The 20742-nt window shown below is 33.9% G+C and overlaps 1 protein-coding gene and 1 long non-coding RNA gene across 8 annotated transcripts in view; one reads left to right on the plus strand and one right to left on the minus strand.

Moving 5' to 3' along the window:
- LOC309630481 overlaps nucleotides 1–20742 on the plus strand; it is a 600204-nt gene that overhangs the window by 431484 nt on the left and 147978 nt on the right. The window lies entirely within an intron of this gene.
- GALNT13 (polypeptide N-acetylgalactosaminyltransferase 13) overlaps nucleotides 1–20742 on the minus strand; it is a 545878-nt gene that overhangs the window by 217093 nt on the left and 308043 nt on the right. For 6 of the 7 annotated variants that reach the window (XM_082395756.1, XM_082395754.1, XM_082395757.1 and 3 more), the window contains 3 exons: nucleotides 17156–17322; nucleotides 16327–16534; nucleotides 13419–13589 (listed from right to left, as the gene is read on the minus strand). In XM_082395756.1, coding sequence (XP_082251882.1) covers nucleotides 13419–13589; nucleotides 16327–16534; nucleotides 17156–17322 — 546 coding nt within the window. The remainder of the gene's footprint in view (nucleotides 1–13418; nucleotides 13590–16326; nucleotides 16535–17155; nucleotides 17323–20742) is intronic. The other variant, XM_082395758.1, reaches the window with a different exon arrangement.

Consider the following 20742-nt stretch of genomic DNA (forward strand, 5'->3'; position numbering starts at 1 on the left):
CTCTACTTAGAGTTCTGGGGATTGAGTTTGATAGTATTTTAGAATTACAGATATAAAGCTTTATATAACAATGTAGAGTAGTAAAGGACTCAAAAAGTAAGCATTTGACCTGGAAAAATACTGAAGCTTTTCAGCAGAACTTGATAAGTCCAAAGAAATTGTGATAGAATACATTTGATTATTCAGTAATGCTAAAATGCAAGGCCTGCATTTTCTCCAATAAGACAATATATCCCGTACTTCACACTGGGATAACCACCATGTGTGTGAAAAGCAGGCAGACAGTAAAGAGACTCTAAGAGGCAGCCAATTCGTTTTTAGGAGTATAGACTTTGTATCTAGATTGACTGGGTTCAAAACTCAGTCCCACAGTGTGACCTTCAGCAAGTCACTTAAACTCTATGCTTTAATTTGATCGTCTGTAAAATGGGGATATACGTTTTAATGTAATACTCTTAGAATACTATCAACACAAAGCAAGTACTGCACATTTAAATACTAATTTTAATGAAGAAGAGGAAAACATCTGTTTATCAAGATTATAATCAGCTTTATCTTATTGTTTTCAGAGTCTAATCAATTTTTAATAGAATTGTAATATTTTAGAGCTTTAAAAGCCCTACAGATTTGGTCAACCAAATTTAATTGCAATGTATTTAAATGACTTGTTCAAGGACCCCCCCAGGTAGTTAGTGGTCCAGTTAGGGAAACAATTTCTTTCTACATATAAATTATCTATCTATCTATCTATCTATCTATCTATCTATCTATCTATCTATCTAATCATCTGCCAATCCGTCATCTCTCAATTTATCCTTATAACTCACACAACAAAGGATTTGAGGTAGCTAATTCAAGATACACTTTTTCTGATTTCAAGCTCCAAATTTATGTACCATGTTTTCCTGTGAATGTTAGTACTGCTCTTCAAAGCAATTTCTTTTAAAGTTATTGAAACATCATTTCTTCTCACTAATCCGTTGATATATCAGGATTCTATTTAATCTTACTTGGCAAATAACCAAGATCTCTGGAGAAAAAGTGTAAAGAAGATTTGTGAGACCATAGCACAGCTTTAGGCTGTTATTTGAAATGGTAAAATTACACAATATCTAGACTGTTAGTGTTTAGCTCTGTATTAATAACATTTCCCATATATTATGAACCATGATAAAGAGAAATGATAAGCATAAATATTTTATTATTTACACAAATGTGAGGCAAATAGCTGAAATATTGCCATAATTTTGATTTTTTCAAATCATAAAATACAATGACTTCATTTTGTTAACCTCTGTGAAGGTTTAGAAACCAAAGGAAAATTAGACGCTGTGAGTATCTGTCCTTCCATATTCTGTCAACTATACGCAATATAGAAAACAGAAGAAAGGAATCAAAGGCATAGCCATTCTTTTACTAGAGTAACAAATAATTGCATGTTGAATGTAATTAAAGGTTTTTTCAGAGAAAAAAATGGGAAGTTTAGTGGAATACTGCACACCACAACACTCATTTGAACATATGTTGAGTAAGGAGATGCAGATTTTGGTAGAGAAGAAACTGTTACTTTAAAAGTTTATGCTGACTTAGGCTCTGAGAAAAGGAAGCTTGCTCAAATCCTGTAGAGTTTATGGAACACAGTTTCAAAGCTATTTTTATTCTTTCTTTATTTTGTTTATTTTATTTTTTTAGGTTTTGACAAGGTTTAATTTACTTTTGTTTTTTTGAATTTTATTTTATTTTATACAGCAGGTTCTTATTAGTTATCCATTTTATACATATAAGTGTATATATGTCAACCCAAATCTCCCAATTTATCCCACCACCATCACCCATCCCCCACCCCACCTTCCCACCTTGGTAGCCATACATTTGTTCTCTACATCTTTTTCTCTAATTCTGCCTTGAAAACCAGTTCATCTGTACCATTTCCCTAGATTCCACATATATGCGTTAATATACGATATTTGTTTTTCTCTTTCCAACTTACTTTACTCTGTATGACATTCTCTAGGTCCATCCACGTCTCTACAAAAAAACCAATTTCGTTCCTTCTTATGGCTCCATGGTATGTGGGTACCACATCATCTTTATCCATTCCTCTGTTGATGGACATTTAGGTTGTGTCCATGTCCTGGCTATTGTAAATAGTGCTCCAATGAACATTGGGGTGAATGTCTCATTTTGAATTATGGTTTGCTCTGGGTATATGCCCAGGAGTGGGATTACTGGGTCATATGGTAGTTCTATTTTCAGTTTTTTAAGGAACCTCCATACTGTTCTCCATAGTGGCTGTATCAATGTACATTCCCACCAACAGTGCAAGAGGGTTGCCTTTTCGCCACATCCTCTCCAGCATTTGTTGTTTGGAGATTTTCTGATGAGGCCCTTTCTAACTGGTGTGAGGTGATACCTCATTGTAGTTTTGATTTGCATTTCTCTAATAATTAGTGATGTTGAGCAGCTTTTCATGTGTTTGTTGGCCACCTGTATGTCTTCTTTGGAGAAATGTCTATTTAGGTCTTCTGCCCATTTTTTGATTTGCTATTTTTTTTTTAATCAAAGCTACTTTTTTTTTTCCTTTATTTTTTAACATCTTTATTGGAGTATAATTGCTTTACAATGGTGTGTTAGTTTCTGCTTTATAACAAAGTGAATCAGCTATACATAAACATATATCCCCATATCTCCTCTCTCTTGCATCTCCCTCCCAGACTCCCTATCCCACCCCTCTAGGTGGTCAAAAAGCACGGAGCTGATCTCCCTGTGCTATGCACTTGCTTCCCACTAGCTATCTCTTTTACATTTGTTAGTGTATATATGTCACTGCTACTCTCTCACTTCGTTCCAGCTTACCCTTCCCCTTCCCCGTGTCCTCAAGTCCATTCTCTACATCTGCGTCTTTATTCCTGTCCTGCCCTTGGGTTCATTAGAACCTTTTTTTCTTTTTTTTTTTTAGATTCCATATATATGTGTTAGCATTCAATATTTTTCTCTTTCTGACTTACTTCACTCGGGATGACAGACTCTAGGTCCATCCACCTCACTACAAATAATTCAATTTCATTTCTTTTTATGGCTGAGTAATATTCCATTGTATATATGTGCCACATCTTCTTTATCCATTCCTCTGTTGATGGACATTTAGGTTGCGTCCATGTTCTGGCTATTGTAAATAGACCTGCAATGAACATTGTGGTACATGACTCTTTTTGAATTATGGTTTTCTCAGGGTATATGCCCAGGAGTGGGATTGCTGGGTCGTATGGTAGTTCTAGTTTTAGTTTTTTAAGGAACCTCCATACTGTTCTCCATAGTGGCTGTATCAATTTACATTCCCACCAACACTGCAAGAGGGTTCCCTTTTCTCCACACCGTCTCCAGCATTTATTCTTTGAAGATTTTTTGATGATGGCTATTCTGACTGATGCGAGGTGATACCTCACTGTAGTTCGGATCTGCATTTCTCTAATGATTAGTGATGTTGAGCATCCTTTCATGTGTTTGTTGGCAATCTGTATATCTTCTTTGGAGAAATATCTATTTAGGTCTTCTGCCCACTTTTGGATTGGGTTGTTTGTTTTTTTGATATTGAGCTACATAAGTTGCTTGTAAATTTTGGAGATTAATCCTTTGTCAGTTTCTTCATTTGGAAATATTTTCTCCCATTCTGACAGTTGTCTTTTCATCTTGATTATGGTTTCCTTTGCTGTGCAAAAGCTCTTAAGTTTGATTAGGTTCCATTTGTTGTTTGTTTTTATTTGCATTTCTCTAGGAGGTGGGTCAAAAAGGATCTTGCTGTGATTTATGACATAGAGTGTTCTGCCTATGTTTTCCTCTAAGAGTTTTATAGTGTCTGGCCTTAAATTTAGGTCTTTAATCCATTTTCAGTTTATGTTTGTGTATGGTGTTAGGGTGTGTTCTAATTTCATTCTTTTACATGTAGCTGTCCAGTTTTCCCAGCACCACTTATTGAAGAGACTTTTTCTCCACTGTATATCTTTGCCTCCTTTGTCATAGATTACTTGACCATAGCTGCATGGGTTTATCTCTGGGCTTTCTATCTTGTTCCATTGATCTATGTTTCTGTTTCTGTGCCAGTACCATACTGTCTTGATTACTGTAGCTTAGTAGTAGAGTCTGAAGTCTGGGAGCCTGATTCCTCCAGCTCCGTTTTTCTTTCTCAAGATTGCTTTGGCTATTCAGGGTTTTTGTATTTCCAAACAAATTGTGAAATTTTTTGTTCTAGTTTTGTGAAAAATGCTATTGGTAGTTTGGTAGGGATTACATTGAATCAGTAGATTGCTTTGGGAATTATAGTCATTTTCACAATGGTGATTATTCCAACCTGAGAACATGGTATATCTCTCCATCTGTTTGTATCATCTTTAATTTCCTTCATTAGTGTCTTATAGTTTTCTGCATACAGGTCTTTTGTACCCTTAGGTAGGTTTATTCCTAGGTATTTTATTCTTTTTTGCTGCAATGGTACATGGGAGTGTTTCCTTAATTTCTCTTTCAGATTTTCCATCATTAGTGTCTAGGAATGCAAGAGATTTCTGTGCATTTATTTTGTATTCTGCTATTTTACCAAATCCATTGATTAGCTTTAGTAGTTTTCTGGTAGCATCTTTAGGATTCTCTATGTATAGTATCATGTCATCTGCAAACAGTGACAGTTTTACTTCTTTTCTGATTTGGATTCCTTTTATTTCTTTTTCTTCTCTGATTGCTGTGGCTAAAACTTCCAAAATTATGTTGAATAATAGTGGTGAGAGTGGGCAACATTGTCTTTTTCCTATCTTAGAGGAAATGGTCTCAGTTTTTCACCATTAAGAATGTTGTTGGCCATGGGTTTGTCATATATTATGTTGAGGTAAGTTCCCTCTATGCCTACTTTCTGGAGGGTTTTTATCATCAATGGGTGTTGAATTTTGTCGAAAGCTTTTTCTGCATCTACTGAGATGATCATATGGTTTTTATCCTTCGATTTGTTAATAAGGTGTATCACATTGATTGATTTGCACATATTGAAGAATCCTTGCATTTCTGGGATAAACCCTACTTGATCATTCTGTATGATCATTTTAGTGTGCTGTTGGATTCTGTTTGCTAGTATTTTGTTGAGGACTTTTGCATCTATGTTCATCAGTGATATTGGCCTGTAGTTTTCTCTTTTTGTGACATCTTTGTCTGGTTTTGGTATCAGGGTGATGATGGCCTCGTAGAATGAGTTTGGAAGTGATCCTCCCTCTGCTGTATTTTGGAAGAGTTTGAGAAGGATAGGTGTTAGCTCTTCTCTAAATGTTTGATAGAATTCGCCCGTGAAGCCATCTGGTCCTGGGCTTTTGTTTGTTGGAAGATTTTTAATCACAGTCTCAATTTCAGTGCTTGTGATTGGTCTGTGTTTATTTTCTATTTCTTCCTGGCTCAGTCTCGGAAGGTTATGCTTTTCTAAGAATTTGCCCATTTCTTCCAGGGTGTCCATTTTATTGGCATAGAGTTGCTTATAGTAATCTCTCATGATCCTTTGTATTTCTGCATTGTCAGTTGTTATATCTCCTTTTCCATTTCTAATTCTATTGATTTGAGTCTTCTCCCCTTTTTTCTTGATGAGTTTGGCTAATGGTTTATCGATTTTGTTTATCTTCTCAAAGAACCAGCCTTTAGTTTTATTGATCTTTACTACTGTTTCCTTCATTTCTTTTTCATTTATTTCTGATCTGATCTTCATGATTTCTTTTCTTCTGCTAATTTTGGGGTTTTTTTGTTCTTCTTTCTCTAATTGCTTTAGGTGTAACGTTAGGTTGTTTATTGGAGATGTTTCTTGTTTCTTGAGGGTAGGACTGTATTGCTATAAACTTCCTTCTTAGAACTGCTGTTGCTACATCCCATAGGTTTTGGGTCGTCGTGTTTTCATTGTCATTTGTTTCTAGGTATTTTTTAATTTCCTCATTGATTTCTTCAGCAATTTCTTGGTTATTTAGTAGTGTATTGTTTAGCCTCCATGTGTTTGTATTTGTTACAGATTTTTTCCCGTATCTGATATCGACTCTCATAGCATTGTTGTCAGAAAAGATACTTGATACTATTTCAATTTTCTTAAATTTACCAAGGCTTGATTTTTGACCCAAGATATGATCTATCCTGGAAAATGTTCTGTGAGCACTTGAGAAGAAAGTGTATTCTGTTGTGTTGGGATGGAATGTCCTATAAATATCAATTAAGTCCATCTTGTTTAATGTACCATTTAAAGATTGTGTTTCCTTATTTATTTTCATTTAGGATGATCTGTCCATTGGTGAAAGTGGGGTGTTAAAGTCCCCTACTATGATTGTGTTACTGTCGATTTCCCCTTTTATGGCTGTTAGCATTTGTCTTATGTATTGAGGTGCTCCTATGTTGGGTGAATAAATATTTACAATTGTTATATCTTCTTCCTGGATCGATCCCTTGATCATTATGTAGTGTCCTTCTTTGTCTCTTGTAATATTCTTTATTTTAAAGACTATTTTGTCTGATATGAGAATTGCTACTCCAGATTTCTTTTGATTTCCATTTGCATGGAATATCTTTTTCCATCCCCTCACGTTCCATCTGTAGGTGTCTCTAGGTGTGAAATGGGGTTCTTTTAGACAGCATATATACGGGTCTTCTTTTTGTATCCATTCAGCCAGTCTATGTCTTTTGGTTGGAACATTTACATTTAAGGTAGTTATCAATATGTATGTTCCTAGTACCATTTTCTAAATTGTTTTGGGTTTATTATTGTAGGTCTTTTCCTTCTCTTGTGTTTCTTGCCTAGAGACGTTCCTTTAGCATTTGTTGTAAAGCTGGTTTGGTGGTGCTGAATTCTCTTAGCTTTTGCTTGTCTGTAAAGGTTTTGATTTCTCTGTCAAATCTGAATGAGATCCTTGCTGGGTAGAGTAATTTTGGTTGTAGGTTTTCCCCTTTCATCACTTTAAATATGTCCTGCCACTCCCTTCTGGCTTGCAGAGTTTCTGTTGAAAGATCAGCTGTTACCCTTATGGGGATTCCCTTGTGTGTTATTTGTTGTTTTTTCCTTGCTGCTTTTAATGTATTTTCTTTGTATTTTATTTTTGATAGTTTGATTAATATGTGTCTTGGCATGTTTCTCCTTGGATTTACCCTGTATGGGATTCTCTGCTCTTCCTGTACTTGATTGACTATTTCCTTTCCCATATTAGGGAAGTTTTCAACTATAATCTCTTCAAATTTTCTCTCAGTCCCTTTCTTTTTCTCTTCTTCTTCTGGCACCCCTATAATTCGAATGTTGCTGTGTTTCATGTTGTTCCAACGGTCTGTGAAACTGTCCTCAATTCTTTTCATTCTTTTTTCTTTATTCTGCTCTGTGGTAGTTATTTCCACTGTTTTATCTTCCATGTGCCGTATCCATTCTTCTGCCTCAGTTATTCTGCTATTGATTCCTTCTAGAGAATTTTTCATTTCATTTTTTGTGTTGTTCATCGTTGCTTGTTTGCTCTTTAGTTCTTCTAGGTCCTTGTTAAACGTTTCTTGTATTTTCTCCATTCTGTTTCCCAGATTTTGGATCATCTTTACTATCATTACTCTGAATTCTTTTTTAGGTAGATTGCCTATTTCCTCTTCATATGTTTTGTTTGGTGGGTTTTTACCTTGCTCCTTCATGTGCTGTGTGTTTCTGTGTCTTCTCATTTTGCTTAACTCACTGTTTTTGGGGTCTCCTTTTTGCAGGCTGCAGGTTCATAGTTCCCGTTGTTTTTGGTGTCTGCCCCCAGTGGCTAAGGTTGGTTCAGTGGGTTGTGTAGGCTTCCTGGTGGAGGGGACTGGTACCTGTGTTCTGGTGGATGAAGCTGGATCTTGTCTTTCTGATGGGCAGACCGCGTCCGGTGGTATGTTTTGGGGTGTCTGTGACCTCATTATGATTTTAGGCAGCCTCTCTGCTAACAGGTGGGGTTGTGTTCCTGTCTTGCTAGTTGTTTGGCATAGGGTGTCCAGCACTGTAGCTTGCTGGTTGTTGAGTGGGTCTTAGCGTTGAGATGGAGATCTCTCCGAGAACTTTAGCCATTTGACATTATGTGGAGCCAGGGGGGTGTCTGGTGGACCAATGTTCTGAACTCGGCTCTCCCTCCTCAGAGGCACAGGCCTGACACCCGGCCAGAGCACCAAGACCCTGTCAGCCACACGGCTGCTAGTGTTGGAGGGTCTCCTGCAGAGGCAGTGGTTGGCTGTGGCTTACCATGGGGACAAGGACACTGGCAGCAGAAGTTCTAGGAAGTACTCCTTGGCATGATCCCTCCCAGAGTCTGCCATTAGCCCCCTCAGACCTAGGTTTCTGTTTTATGGGATAAAATTTTCAACATGTAGTTAAAGCTGGTCTTCCTAAAGTCAGGCCGCCTGCAGCAGCAGCTTTTTCCAGCCCCTCTTCCAAGCCTAATCAAAGCTATTTTTAAAGGATAGTTCTGCTTAGTATGGGCAAATGGCTCGTTTTTCTGCCAAAGAATCCATTTACCATGAAATATTGGAATCAAATACCTTAACCTGTGCTTAAAGACCTATATTACCAAAAAGCGAATAGTTATTTTTTCCTTTTTCCTTAATCCTTTTTCATAATCCTCACCACCTGATAAAACTCTAAGCTTCCAAAGAGAATGTACAGTAAATGGTGCAAATTTTAACCTTTCCTTTTGCTTTCATTTAATGCTTCAGAGGGGTCAAAATAACAATGGGGCCAGATGTTTTTAAATGTTTTTGTTAATGTGATACAATTATTCAGTATATAAATGTGATATTTAGTTCATCACCCTGTAATCTTTCTATACCACTCCTGTTTTCTTCTCATCTCAACAGACTGCTAGGAAAGTCTTGTAAATTATCCCCTAAACCATTAGGAAGTAATATACTGTAAATGTACTATTTTCTCCAAAGAATACATATTTAAAGATTCCACCTGAGGTAGAATTTTTTTTTTCTCAAAGTCAACATACATTAGATTTTAACACAAGTAGGGTTGAATGTTGTACTGTTGAACATTCTGAAGTCCTTTCAAAGTCTGTTCTATGCACAGCCTTGACCTTTCCCTGTGCTGTTGTTTTAGTATCTCCTATTGTAAAGAAGTGTCTCACAGGCTTTATCTGTTTCTGCTTTCTTTCCTCCAATTTAAAAGTGTATTTTCATTAGACTGAGGAAAATACAATAAAGAAAACCTGATAGATAAAAATTAAGAAATATATTACTAGTTGCTATTATAGAATTACAAACATTGTCTTATATTTGTATAAGATTTTACAGAATAAACTAGGTGTTTTTCATTGATTATACTTCCTAGAGGAACTATAAATTGGAGTCGGTGATGATTTGGGGCGAGAAAATCAAATTGGCAAAAGGTATCAAGAATACTAAAACAAATTTCATATTGCTTGATTGCATAATTCTAAAGAGATTACATTATTGCAAAAACTGTAGATCACAGACATACATGGCAAAAACAAAGTGTAAAACTCTTAGTTGACTTTAGACTATTAAAAATAGAGACAGGGTTTAGTAAAAAATTTAGATATTAACAGCCATTAAAATTTTTATTTGTGATAAAATTTTAATGGCATAGAAAAATACTAATGATATATCAATTTTTAAATTGTGGGGAAATGTATCTGGAAAGAAATGCTCTGAAAGTAAATATAACAAAATACTAAAAGAGCTGGTTCATTGGTGTTCTGCTTCTTTAAACTTATAGATACTTGTCACATATATTTTTCAATGCATATATCTGTTACCTATATTACCAGAAATAAATTTAAAATAACTATTTGCAAATAATTTCAAATTTCATTTAATATTTTATAGCACTTCACCAGTTAAGCAAGGCAGGGAGAATAATTTTCCATTTTATAGTTGAGAAGAATTGGGTAAATTCCCAATAGGAGTAGCTTGAAATAAAACCCAGATCCTCCAAAGCCAGCTTTAATGCTTCTTCTATGATATCATACTAGAAGGATACAGGAAATAATATATGTGAATATTCCAAGAGCTTTTCACAACGATTGTAATCCAAGTTGTTATTAATACCATTGTTTAATTTATTTGATCTTCTTTATAAATTCCTAATTCCAATTGAGAGAAAAATAAATGTATGAGATCAGACAAATGTTAATAAAAATGGATACCAAAGTCAAATGTGTCAGAAATAAAAACTCATAGTTATCAATACATCTATGTTTCATTTATTATGCTAGCATGGATTAGAAGAAAATCTAAAACTCTTTTGTTTTACTTTAGAAAAATACTGAACATGGTACTCAAATGTAAGAAAGAGGGGAGTCATACTGAGAATATTAATAATGACTAAATGTGAAAAAAAGTCCATAAGGTAAGACACAAAGGGTAAAGAAAGATAAATAGACTTGATAAATAACCCATAGGCTTTTAATTAAATAATCTATTTCAATCAGGGAGAAATTAAAGTAGAAACTAATACTTTTATAACTATTTATTTAGGGTTACTTACAGAGCATAATTAGGAGACTAACGCCATCAATAAGATTAAAGAGCCAGGTTCTTTTCCAGAAGCACACACCACTCTATCAGTTGACACAATTTAACTCCTGTACATCCACTCTCTAGCCAGTTGTGCTGGCCTTTTCCCCTTATCCAGCAGACTTATAGCTGGCGCCAGATAGTGAGCAACTTTAGTGCAGAGATAGCTCTATTCAGCTTTGCATGTGTAGAACCTAACACAGTGCTCAACAGTGTTCGCGCATGTGTTTTTGCATGTGGAATCCAACTCATTTCAATAGCCTGAACCAAATCAGCTGAACGGTTATATTTATTATATAGAAAAAATGCATACTACACCCCCAAACTAATTAAATGATTTGGGAGATTATCTGCACTACCAGATAACTTACGCTACCAGTTAAAATATCTCATTTTTTAAATGTTGGTAATTTTAATAAGTGCAAAACATTATGTAGGCTAAAGAAAACACATCAACAGAGCATATTTGACACACAGGCTCCTGGTTTATGACCTCTGGTTTAACGATTTGATTACTGTATTGTTGCACATATAATTGAGGTATTCCTGAAAAGTCATATAATTTGACTACTAAATTAATATCAAGGACAGTTTACTGATTAAAGAAAACTAAATAGAAAGAAGAACAAAGCTGGACTATGTATGCTATGCTATTATTCCATACTCATAACTTCACAATTGCCAAGCATTTCGCAAACTCCATTTATTATCAAAAAGAAAATATCAAAGCCCAGAGGTTGAGAATAGAATAATAAGTATAACCATTATAAACTTTACTTTAAATGAGGTATAACTAAGGTTAGGTTACAAGTTCAAGTTGTTCCTCTATGTATGCAAATGAATGATTGTATTTCTAAATGATGACTAACTAGCCAATTATAGTCACTAGAAAGTTCTGTCATAACTGACATTTTAAATAAAGCATTCAGATAAGAAAACCAAAATTTCAACCTAATTTTAATCACTTTAGCTATTCAGAATTCTGTTAATCAAGTAGGAAAAAAATTGTCTTTAACACCTAGAATGATTTATCTGTTTGTATGAATGTGAGAAAAATGATCACATCCTCGAGTAATAGATTACAAGTACAAAGAAAGTTCACATTACAGCTATGCTGATGAAAATTACCTGCAGGCTGTTACAACAGAGCCAGTGAATTAATTAACCTTTTGCCATAAGAATCTAGAAACTTCAGCAAAGACTGAGCTTTCTCTTTCTCTTGCTCCAGCTCTCTTAACATTGAAACACTGCTCCTTCACAGTGAAATACTGTGCAGTTACTAAGGCAAACAAATAAAATATACTCAGATTTCATAATCTCTCCATGTTATTACAATAAAATCACATAAACTGTGATGAAAATACAGCAATTTGGATGTTTCCTCTTTTGCTTTAGTTAATGAAAGATGAGAAATAATGGTAGATTTCTATGTAGATCTTTACTTTTATGAATAAGATGAGCAATTTCTTACTATAAATGTTGGCTAGCTCTTAATTATTTACCTTTTGACTCTGTGAGAAGATAAAGTTTAAAAAAGTATGTCTTTTGCCAATGTGTTAAAAAAATAAGTATGCACATGCAATCTTTTAAACCTCTTTTTCAAATAAATAACATATTGTCTATATTTGAGTGTATTGGTCATGTATTTTGATAATTTTCACTTGGGATCTGAAGCTGAAAAATTATCTAACACTAAATGAAACCATGATCTAAGAAAATAGGATTTCTAACAAACAATGGTAATATGAGCCATTGTATTTCCTCAAGTTGTTAGAGGCAAGGATCAATAATACAAGGTGAATGTGAAGATGACAGCAAGAGTTAAGGACTGCTAAATTACACTCCAAATATTGACATAATAATTTTGCATCCTTACGCAACTGTTTGGAACTACATGTTATTTTCTCTTTGATGTAGTTAATGTATCCTTAAGAGGGTTAACAGTCCCAATATTTAATTGTCCAATAACAAGCATTTAGAGCTGTTCACTTCCATTAGGCAATTTTTTGAGCTAGTTTTAATTAATTATTATATAATTAGTCTTGCCAATGGATAAGTCATTCTCTCAGTAGGCTAGGAGACATTCTTGTCTAGATAATGGGTTATATATATTGTTTTAGAATGTTAGGGTACTTCTTTATTGTTCCAACCAAATGATGATTTACCAAATTCATCTTTAAAGAGCTAAACTAGTGAACTCCCTCCCCAAGTATTGTTCAGGAAATCAATTTTTGGTTGCAGGCAAGAGGTACACAATAATATGTTAAAATAAGAAGGTGATAATTTTATGTTAATAAAGTAGATAATGCTTATCTAGACAACTAAATATTTATATGATAGTTCTTATTTTGTATTAAGGGCAAACACATATTTTAAACATAAATATTTCAAATTAAGTAGCTTTTTAAATAATTTGGAACAAACAATAAATCCTTCATAATTGTTCATATATTAAAATTTTCCAAATGGATCTTTCTTTTGTATCTATAGGGAAGATAGCTCTTTAAGGTTGGTAAATTTAAAATATTTACTAAAACATTTTTGGTTATACCTCTGTTATAAATTATATTACATTTACCTGAAGTATCAAGGTTAACACATACCTGTCACATAGAAAATTCACAATACATATATTTTGAATATAAGAATACACAATTTTGAAAAAATTGGCACTTCCAGTACTTAATTTGTCTGTGCAATTTAAATTAGATTTAATATTGTCATTGATTCTTAGATGATCATGTAAAACATGATAATACATATATGCATATGAATAAAAAGTATGTCTTCAAAAGTCTAAAAAATGAGCATACAAATTGATAATATTCCTTAATTATTATAGGAATACACATGCTATGCTTTGGAAGATATGCTCTACATACCTAACAGGTAATGTTCTGTCTCCTTTCCTTCTATCCATTTCTCTTTGGGGAACAGGATACCAACGGAAATTCAGTTTCCAGTTAAAACCCCCGTAAGTCATGTCTGACCCAGCCATATATTCAAAGGTATCATCACTAATCACATCAATGATGGGGCATACAACTGTTTTCCTGCAGAAAAATTAAAATCAGTTTACATATAAATAATAATTTAAATGTTACCTTAGCTTCTTTAAACTTAATATAGCTGATATGTTGAAATATAATTATTTTGTGACTTTAATTTTCCTTTATTTTCATGTTATCCTTTTTCTCTGTAAAATTACTTCCTTTTACTGCATCTTACTTCAGTCTACTTTTATTCTATCATGTATAATCTAATCAAATATACTAATTGATCTTCAAACTGACTTTCAAATGCATTCTAAATACTAACTCAGCAGGATAAACGTGTTCTATTTTTCATAAAACCTCCACTCACAGCATGATTAGTAGAGCTGCTTTGATATTAGGCATCATTTTAGCTATAGACCACTGAAAAGCAACAGCATGCAGGGAGTGAAGAATGAATGATGGCAAATTAGATCTGGTAGTTTGACTCTCAAAGGCGATAGGTAAATTTAAAGAGATAGTTCAGAGAAAATCTTCATAGAAAAACAACCAAATGAAAATCCAAGAAGCAACGATAAAAATCATGATCATCAGTATAAGTAAATATTTCCTATGAATGACATTAGTGTCATGACAATTTCTGAGTGAATTGTCCTAGACTTATAGTTTACACTAAAATTAAAAAAAAAACAAGTTTACACTAACAATCTACATATTTTAAGATGGGAAAAGATAAGCAACTTCAGTTTCTGGTGTTTCATGACCCATTTTTTCTTAAAGTAAGAGGAAGAGCCAGGATATTTGGTTTTTTTTTTTAATTTTATTGAAATATAGTTGATTTACAATGTGTTAATTTCTGCTGTACAGCAAAGTGATTCAGTTATACATATACAGATTTGATACTCTTGATGGTGGCTTTTTAGGGTAAGGAACTTTTCACTGTGGGAGATCATTAGGTACTCTTTTAATCCATGCTGTGCTTTCTCCAGTCTTCCCCTACTCCAGGCTTATATGTTTTATTATGGGATCAACCTTTTGTCATCTCCACAGTAAATGTTCAAACAACTGTGCCTTGTTTGTAGCTAATTCCTAAGAGTAGAGCTTCCTTTTCATATAAGATAGAAGGTAAACATACAATTGAATCACCCATAGATGTGGAAAGCAAGGACATGCTGTCCATTATTTATTCTGGTTTTGTAACACCAGCATCACCAACACTCATTTTCTATTAGGTCTTATATGCCACACAATTGGCCAACACGTGGAGTTCTCTGAAATTAATAGATTTAATTTAGCCTTGGAAAAGCTTCTTGGTAACTTTGGCCCTTATAAAAGCAATATCTTTCTCTCTTTCTTCATTACATTTAATAATTTAAATTATAGAGAGATGAAATTAGATCTAATAACCTTGAATAGGACCTTATTATCTAGTTATGGCAACTTTAGAATATATAAGCAGGACAAGGCATTAGAGTTCACTATATGCAAATACAACCTAAATATGTTGTTAGATGAAAAAATAAATGATCCATTCATGACCATAGTGAAACAACATTATATTAAAAACTCACTAAGTTGAATACGAAACACATGTTTTAAAAAGCAGCATAATGTATGAAAAGCTGCCAGGAAATGAATTTAAGATGTTCTAAGTTCATTTTACTTTGCCAGCCTTACCTTCCTGTGCATACTGTACAATACACAGAATGGAAAAATGTTATTAGCCATATATTAGACTCAGTTGACTAAAAGGTTCCCACTGATTTCTTCAACTGCTATGGTTCATTTTACTGACAACTTCTATCCATCTTCCTGGCAAGTACCAAATCCTGCCATTTATGTGATACAGCTGCACTAGCTCACACTAAGCAGCCCCTGTCTTGGAAGCTTAATTAAAAACTTCAATTCTAAAAAGACCTTTCTACTGTAGGTGAAATGACTATGCAAGCAAGGTGTTATGCAATGCTTTGTTACTATATCAGACAGCAATCAGCATAGCTGTCTTCGTTAGGCGCTTAGGAATGATACTCATTTACCACCCATGTTTACGAGTATCTGCAAAAAACCCACTTCATACCATCATCATCAGAAAGAATTTCAGCTAACTATGAGGGTTCTTAATTTCTATATTCTTCAACTTTTCAGGTTTCATAATATGTCTGTACAAAAGGACAATATTATTTAAATAATTAAACATTCTTACAGCTGTGCTTTCTATGCTTTTTTTTTCTTTAAATCCCGATTTCATTTCAGTGGGGTGCATGAGTGTGAGTTTATTTTTAAGATCTTCAGGGTGGCTTTGGACTAGACTTTGAATAAGGGCACTGACGTAGTAGAGGGAAGACTGTTCTGGGAGTGGGAAGAACTAAACTGTTGTTCCCATCACTTCCAATAACTGGGACAAGTTATTTAACTCATTTGTTCCTCCCTCTTATTGAATACAGACAAGAATACCTTTATTACCTACCTCACAGGGTGATGGTGAAGACAAAGGTGCTTTGAAAATGTATTTTATAAAATATGATACTATTTTTGATTGGACTGATTTCCGTCACCTATAAAATGAATATTCAGCACATCTTTACTATTTGAATTGTTTGACTATTTCTTAATCAAATATTCAGGTTCAGCATAAATAAGCCAAGATCTTTATTAAATACGGAGTAGGGGGCCTACTTTTTTAAAAGCTAGGAAATAAACATTCTGAAAATAGCAACTTGGAAGAAAAGTTTTGATGGACAGCTGAAAATGTCCTAACAGGTTCAGTCAAAACCCAGACATAACACATAATTCTTACCTGTCTTCCTTTATTCTTGCCAGCAAGGGCTCCAACCATCCTAACGTGCATTCACAGTGTGCATCGAGAAAAGTTATGACCTGTCCTTTTGAAGCAGCTGCTCCTCGAAGGCGGGCACGTATTAACCCAGAGCGCTCTTCCATTCTAATAATTTTTACCGGCACTTCTAAATTTTTCACATAATTATCTAATGTCAACTTGAGAAAATCTGTAATGTGCAATAAGAATTTATAAAGTTTTGAAACTGTTTTAAGACAGAGAAGAGATACTACTACCCAGATGGAAATTCAACACGCAGAAATGGTGGTAAACTCCTATCAACATTTTTTGCATTGTACAAAATAAAGATGTAGAGATTTCATCAGTGAATTAGTATACAGTTCATTATGACTCTGTCACTTGGCTGACAAGGATAAGGATATACTAGGAAGTTAATATACCAGAATCTAATTTAGAAACTGGGCCACATTGGCAAATGCAATCTCCTTAATTATAAGTTACTTTTCTTTTACCTACACTAAAAAAAATAAAAAGACAAATATCCATGAAGTCATATAAATGCTCAGTCATAAGATCAACTGAGCTTGGAAAAAAAAGAAACACTTATGAAAGTCATTTTGGCTGATTCCTTAGGTTAGTAAGAACCATGCAATCATGAGATAAACAAAGAATTAGTTACTTGTTTCTGGAGTTGGTATATTAACGAAAATTTGATAGGTGGTTACAGAGTTAGTATAATTACAAGGAAAATACAGATCATTGCCCATTTATCTTTTTGAACACAGTAAAGCTTTCTAATTAAAAAAATATACAAAAAAAATATTTGTACCTCTTTCACTGGCATCATCTACCAAGATGACCTCAGAGAGTAGATAGTGTGGAGAACGATTTATAACACTGTAAACAGTTCTAAGGAGAGTGCTCCAAGCTTCATTATGAAATACAATGACTACACTTGTATTTGGAAGTTCATCAGGGTAGACCTTTGTCTTGCATCTGGAAGAGAGGAAAGAAGAGGGACATGCTAAGAAGTTCATTTTTCATTCTGATCATTGTAATAAAAATATCCATTATGACACAACTTTAGACTTGAAAGCCCCTTACTACAGAAACACTTTTTGATTATCTAAAATTATTTTCCTTTTAATATTTGCTGTGAGTAATCACTCGGCACTTTGAAAATTAAATATGCATACTTATTAATATTATTTTAACTGATTTTATTTTTGACTAATTTTACATTAACTCCAGGGAACAAGGAGGCATGATTTACACAAGTCTAAGAAAGCTAAAATAGCATTCTGAGTCTATCAATAGAAGACCAGGTACAACAGGGACAGATGAATTCACTTAGTAGATATAACTGTCTTCTTTGTTTAGAAAAAGAATTATTGTTTAACTCAAAAAGTCTTAAGAACATAAAAAGGCATATGTTCACAGGGTTTTGAAGCTTGTAAAACTGAAATGATTTTTTCTATTCTAAAATCTAGTCACGTATGCTTTCTATTCTGTTTGAGAATGCCATAATTCATGTCTACTTTGAGGTAAAGATTTAGGGGCAAGGATACACTTTACAGATTCTCAATGAGTACTATACAATCAAAATCAGAGATTATGAAAGGGTATAGGCTACCAGAACATCTCAAACTTTAATGTGCAGAGGAATTGCCTAGGGATTTGTTAAAATGCAGATTCTGGTTCAGAAGATCTGGGGTGCAGCCTGAGAATATGCAGCTTTTAAAAAGTTTCCAGGTGATTCAGATGCTTCTGATCACTGGAGCACACTATTTAGTAAGAGGTTACATCATAATTGTTATTACTTTTAGAACTTGATATTTTGAGAAAAACTTTTAATTTTGCTTATAAGTTAAAAGAACTCCAGATTTTACTTTTCAAGCCATCAATTGAAAAAGGTACATTTTGATAAATAACATGCAGCATGTTCTAGGTGGTCACCCCAAATTTAACATGCAGATGGCTCTCACCCATATCAACTTTCAACATTTAGACATTTCTGTCACGTAATGTTAAATCACCGTGATTACAGAATATTAAAAAAAGAATGTCACTGGGTATCCAGAACAGGAATAGACGTTTATTCACCTTAGGTTATTTTTTCCTGTAAAATATTCTAAAGAGCTAGAAAATTAAAATAATTCCATAAAGTAAAATGAACCAGATACACCCTCCCACCAATAAATGACCTAATCTATGACACAAAACTAGCATCGTTAAAATTAGTCTCCTTCACAGGTGAGTGAAAAAAAATCCACTAAAGTGTGGGCATCAAAGGCATGTAATAAAACAAATACTGACTGCATGCCTGCTGAGATTTTAATCATCTTTTAAAACAGTGTAAAATATCACCTACTCAGTGAAGTGCTCTGCAATATAGCCAGATAAGAATGTGCATGTGTCTAACCATAACATTTTTTCAGCATATATTTATTTGAATAACATTCATTAAGCAGACACACTATATAGGACACTGTGTATATAAGAAAAATCAAAATGTAGGGGGTGAAAAGTAGGTTGATTCATAGTCATCTCTTCCCATTCTGGTAGCAAGATTCAAATGGTTTCTATATGCTTCACCATCATTTGACTTGTGCCTCCAGGCAGTTCATCACTAAATGAACTTAGAAAGCTGTCTTGGCATATATACACTACCAAATGTAAAATAGATAACTAGTGGGAAGCAGCTGCATAGCACAGGGAGATCAGCTCGGTGCTTTGTGACCACCTAGAGGGGCGGGATGGGGAGGGTGGGAGGGAGGGAGATGCAAGAGGGAAGAGAAATGGGAACATATTGTATATGTATAACTGATTCACTTTGTTATAAAGCAGAAGCTAACACACCATTGTAAGGCAATTATACTTCAATAAAGATGTTTAAAAAAAAAAAAAAGAAAGAAAGAAAGCTGTCTTGGTAAGTCAGAATGGTTCTTGCCATGATTTTCCTCAAACCTCCATTCTTCTGTCTCAGCAAAACACCCCCTTCACTTTCAGCATGCTGAACAAAATGTATCATAAAGATAATCACTATCATCAATAAAGAAGTAAAGCTGGAAAAGCAGGCTGAAATCTGTCCAACAGTCAACAAATACTGGTTTAACCCAAGGATAACAGTCTATAAAGTCTACTTAGTATCATTTGGATACAAATCATTTCTTTTAAATTAAATCTCTCACATGTTACACTAAGTGCTAATAAAGAAAAAATGCATGAGATATTAACTTAGATAAATCATTTAAAATATCGAAATAAAAGCAGACATTTGGATCCAGCTTCTTAAACTATTTCCAGCATGCTTTATTTTTGTGGTTAAAAAAAGTCCACTCACAAATGTTAATTTTATATTCATAATATGTGACAAAGTTCTAATGAACTAATTTACTATTAATGCAGCTATTTTGCTTACTTAAGAGAAAACTTCCACCATGTCATTATTTAATGTAGCATAAAAATAAAATGTGGCTAATATGTTATTAATTCTTCCTCTTCCTCCTATGTAAACTGTTATTTAGCAAAGAAAACTTTGTATAATAATAAAATAATTCATAGGATAATTCTTGTTACACAAATTAATCATTTTCTATGTCAGTTTACCCAGTTATCTCAAGTGCATAGATACGTATGAACAAGAGTTTTTATTTTCATGGTTTTTAATGGATTTGTGACACACTGAACTTGAATTATTGCCCGTAATACATCAAACCTATTGTTTCACCTAGGGTTAGATACATCATGATTTTATGTTCCACTAGGAAAGAAAAATGTTTCACTAGGAAAAATTTTACGTTCCACTAGAAAAATGTTGTCAAATAAACTAAAATATAATGCTTTCTTATCTTGAATAGGCTCTATTCAATACCTAAGTAAAGCGTATAGAAAAAGCTTTTAAACTTATTTGGACATAGATTCCTATCAATATTTTCAGGCTTGCTTATAAATCAGTCACACGAGTTTCTTGTTGCTTTGAAGTTTCTTTCATCTATTCTAAGGGGATTTCTCCAGCTTTAGGTTGTATTGCTTAACAAATGAGAGGCATGCATTTAGCACATACCTCAGTAACAAAATACAAAACAACTTCATCTTGTGAGTCTCCTCCGTGGTACTATAAAGCTGTGCTTTGTAAACTTTTAGCTGCAAAAGAATTATGTTGGGATCTTGATAAAATTCAGATTCTGATTTAGTAGATATGGGATGGGCCCAAGGTTCTGAATTTCTAATAAGATGCCTGGTGTTGTGGACACTGCTGGTCCTGGGTTGACATGATAAGCAACAAGGCTCTATAAATCAGTCAGCTGTTGATTAACAAGAAAATATGAAATTGCAGTCATTGCTCCAACCATAAATATTGGCTTCATCAAATGAAATATAATTTTTGCCACTGTTTCCTTGCCTTTCTGTTCA

Source organism: Balaenoptera borealis (genome assembly GCF_965194805.1).
Source record: "Balaenoptera borealis genome assembly, chromosome: 6".
NCBI classification, from domain to species: Eukaryota; Metazoa; Chordata; class Mammalia; order Artiodactyla; family Balaenopteridae; genus Balaenoptera; species Balaenoptera borealis.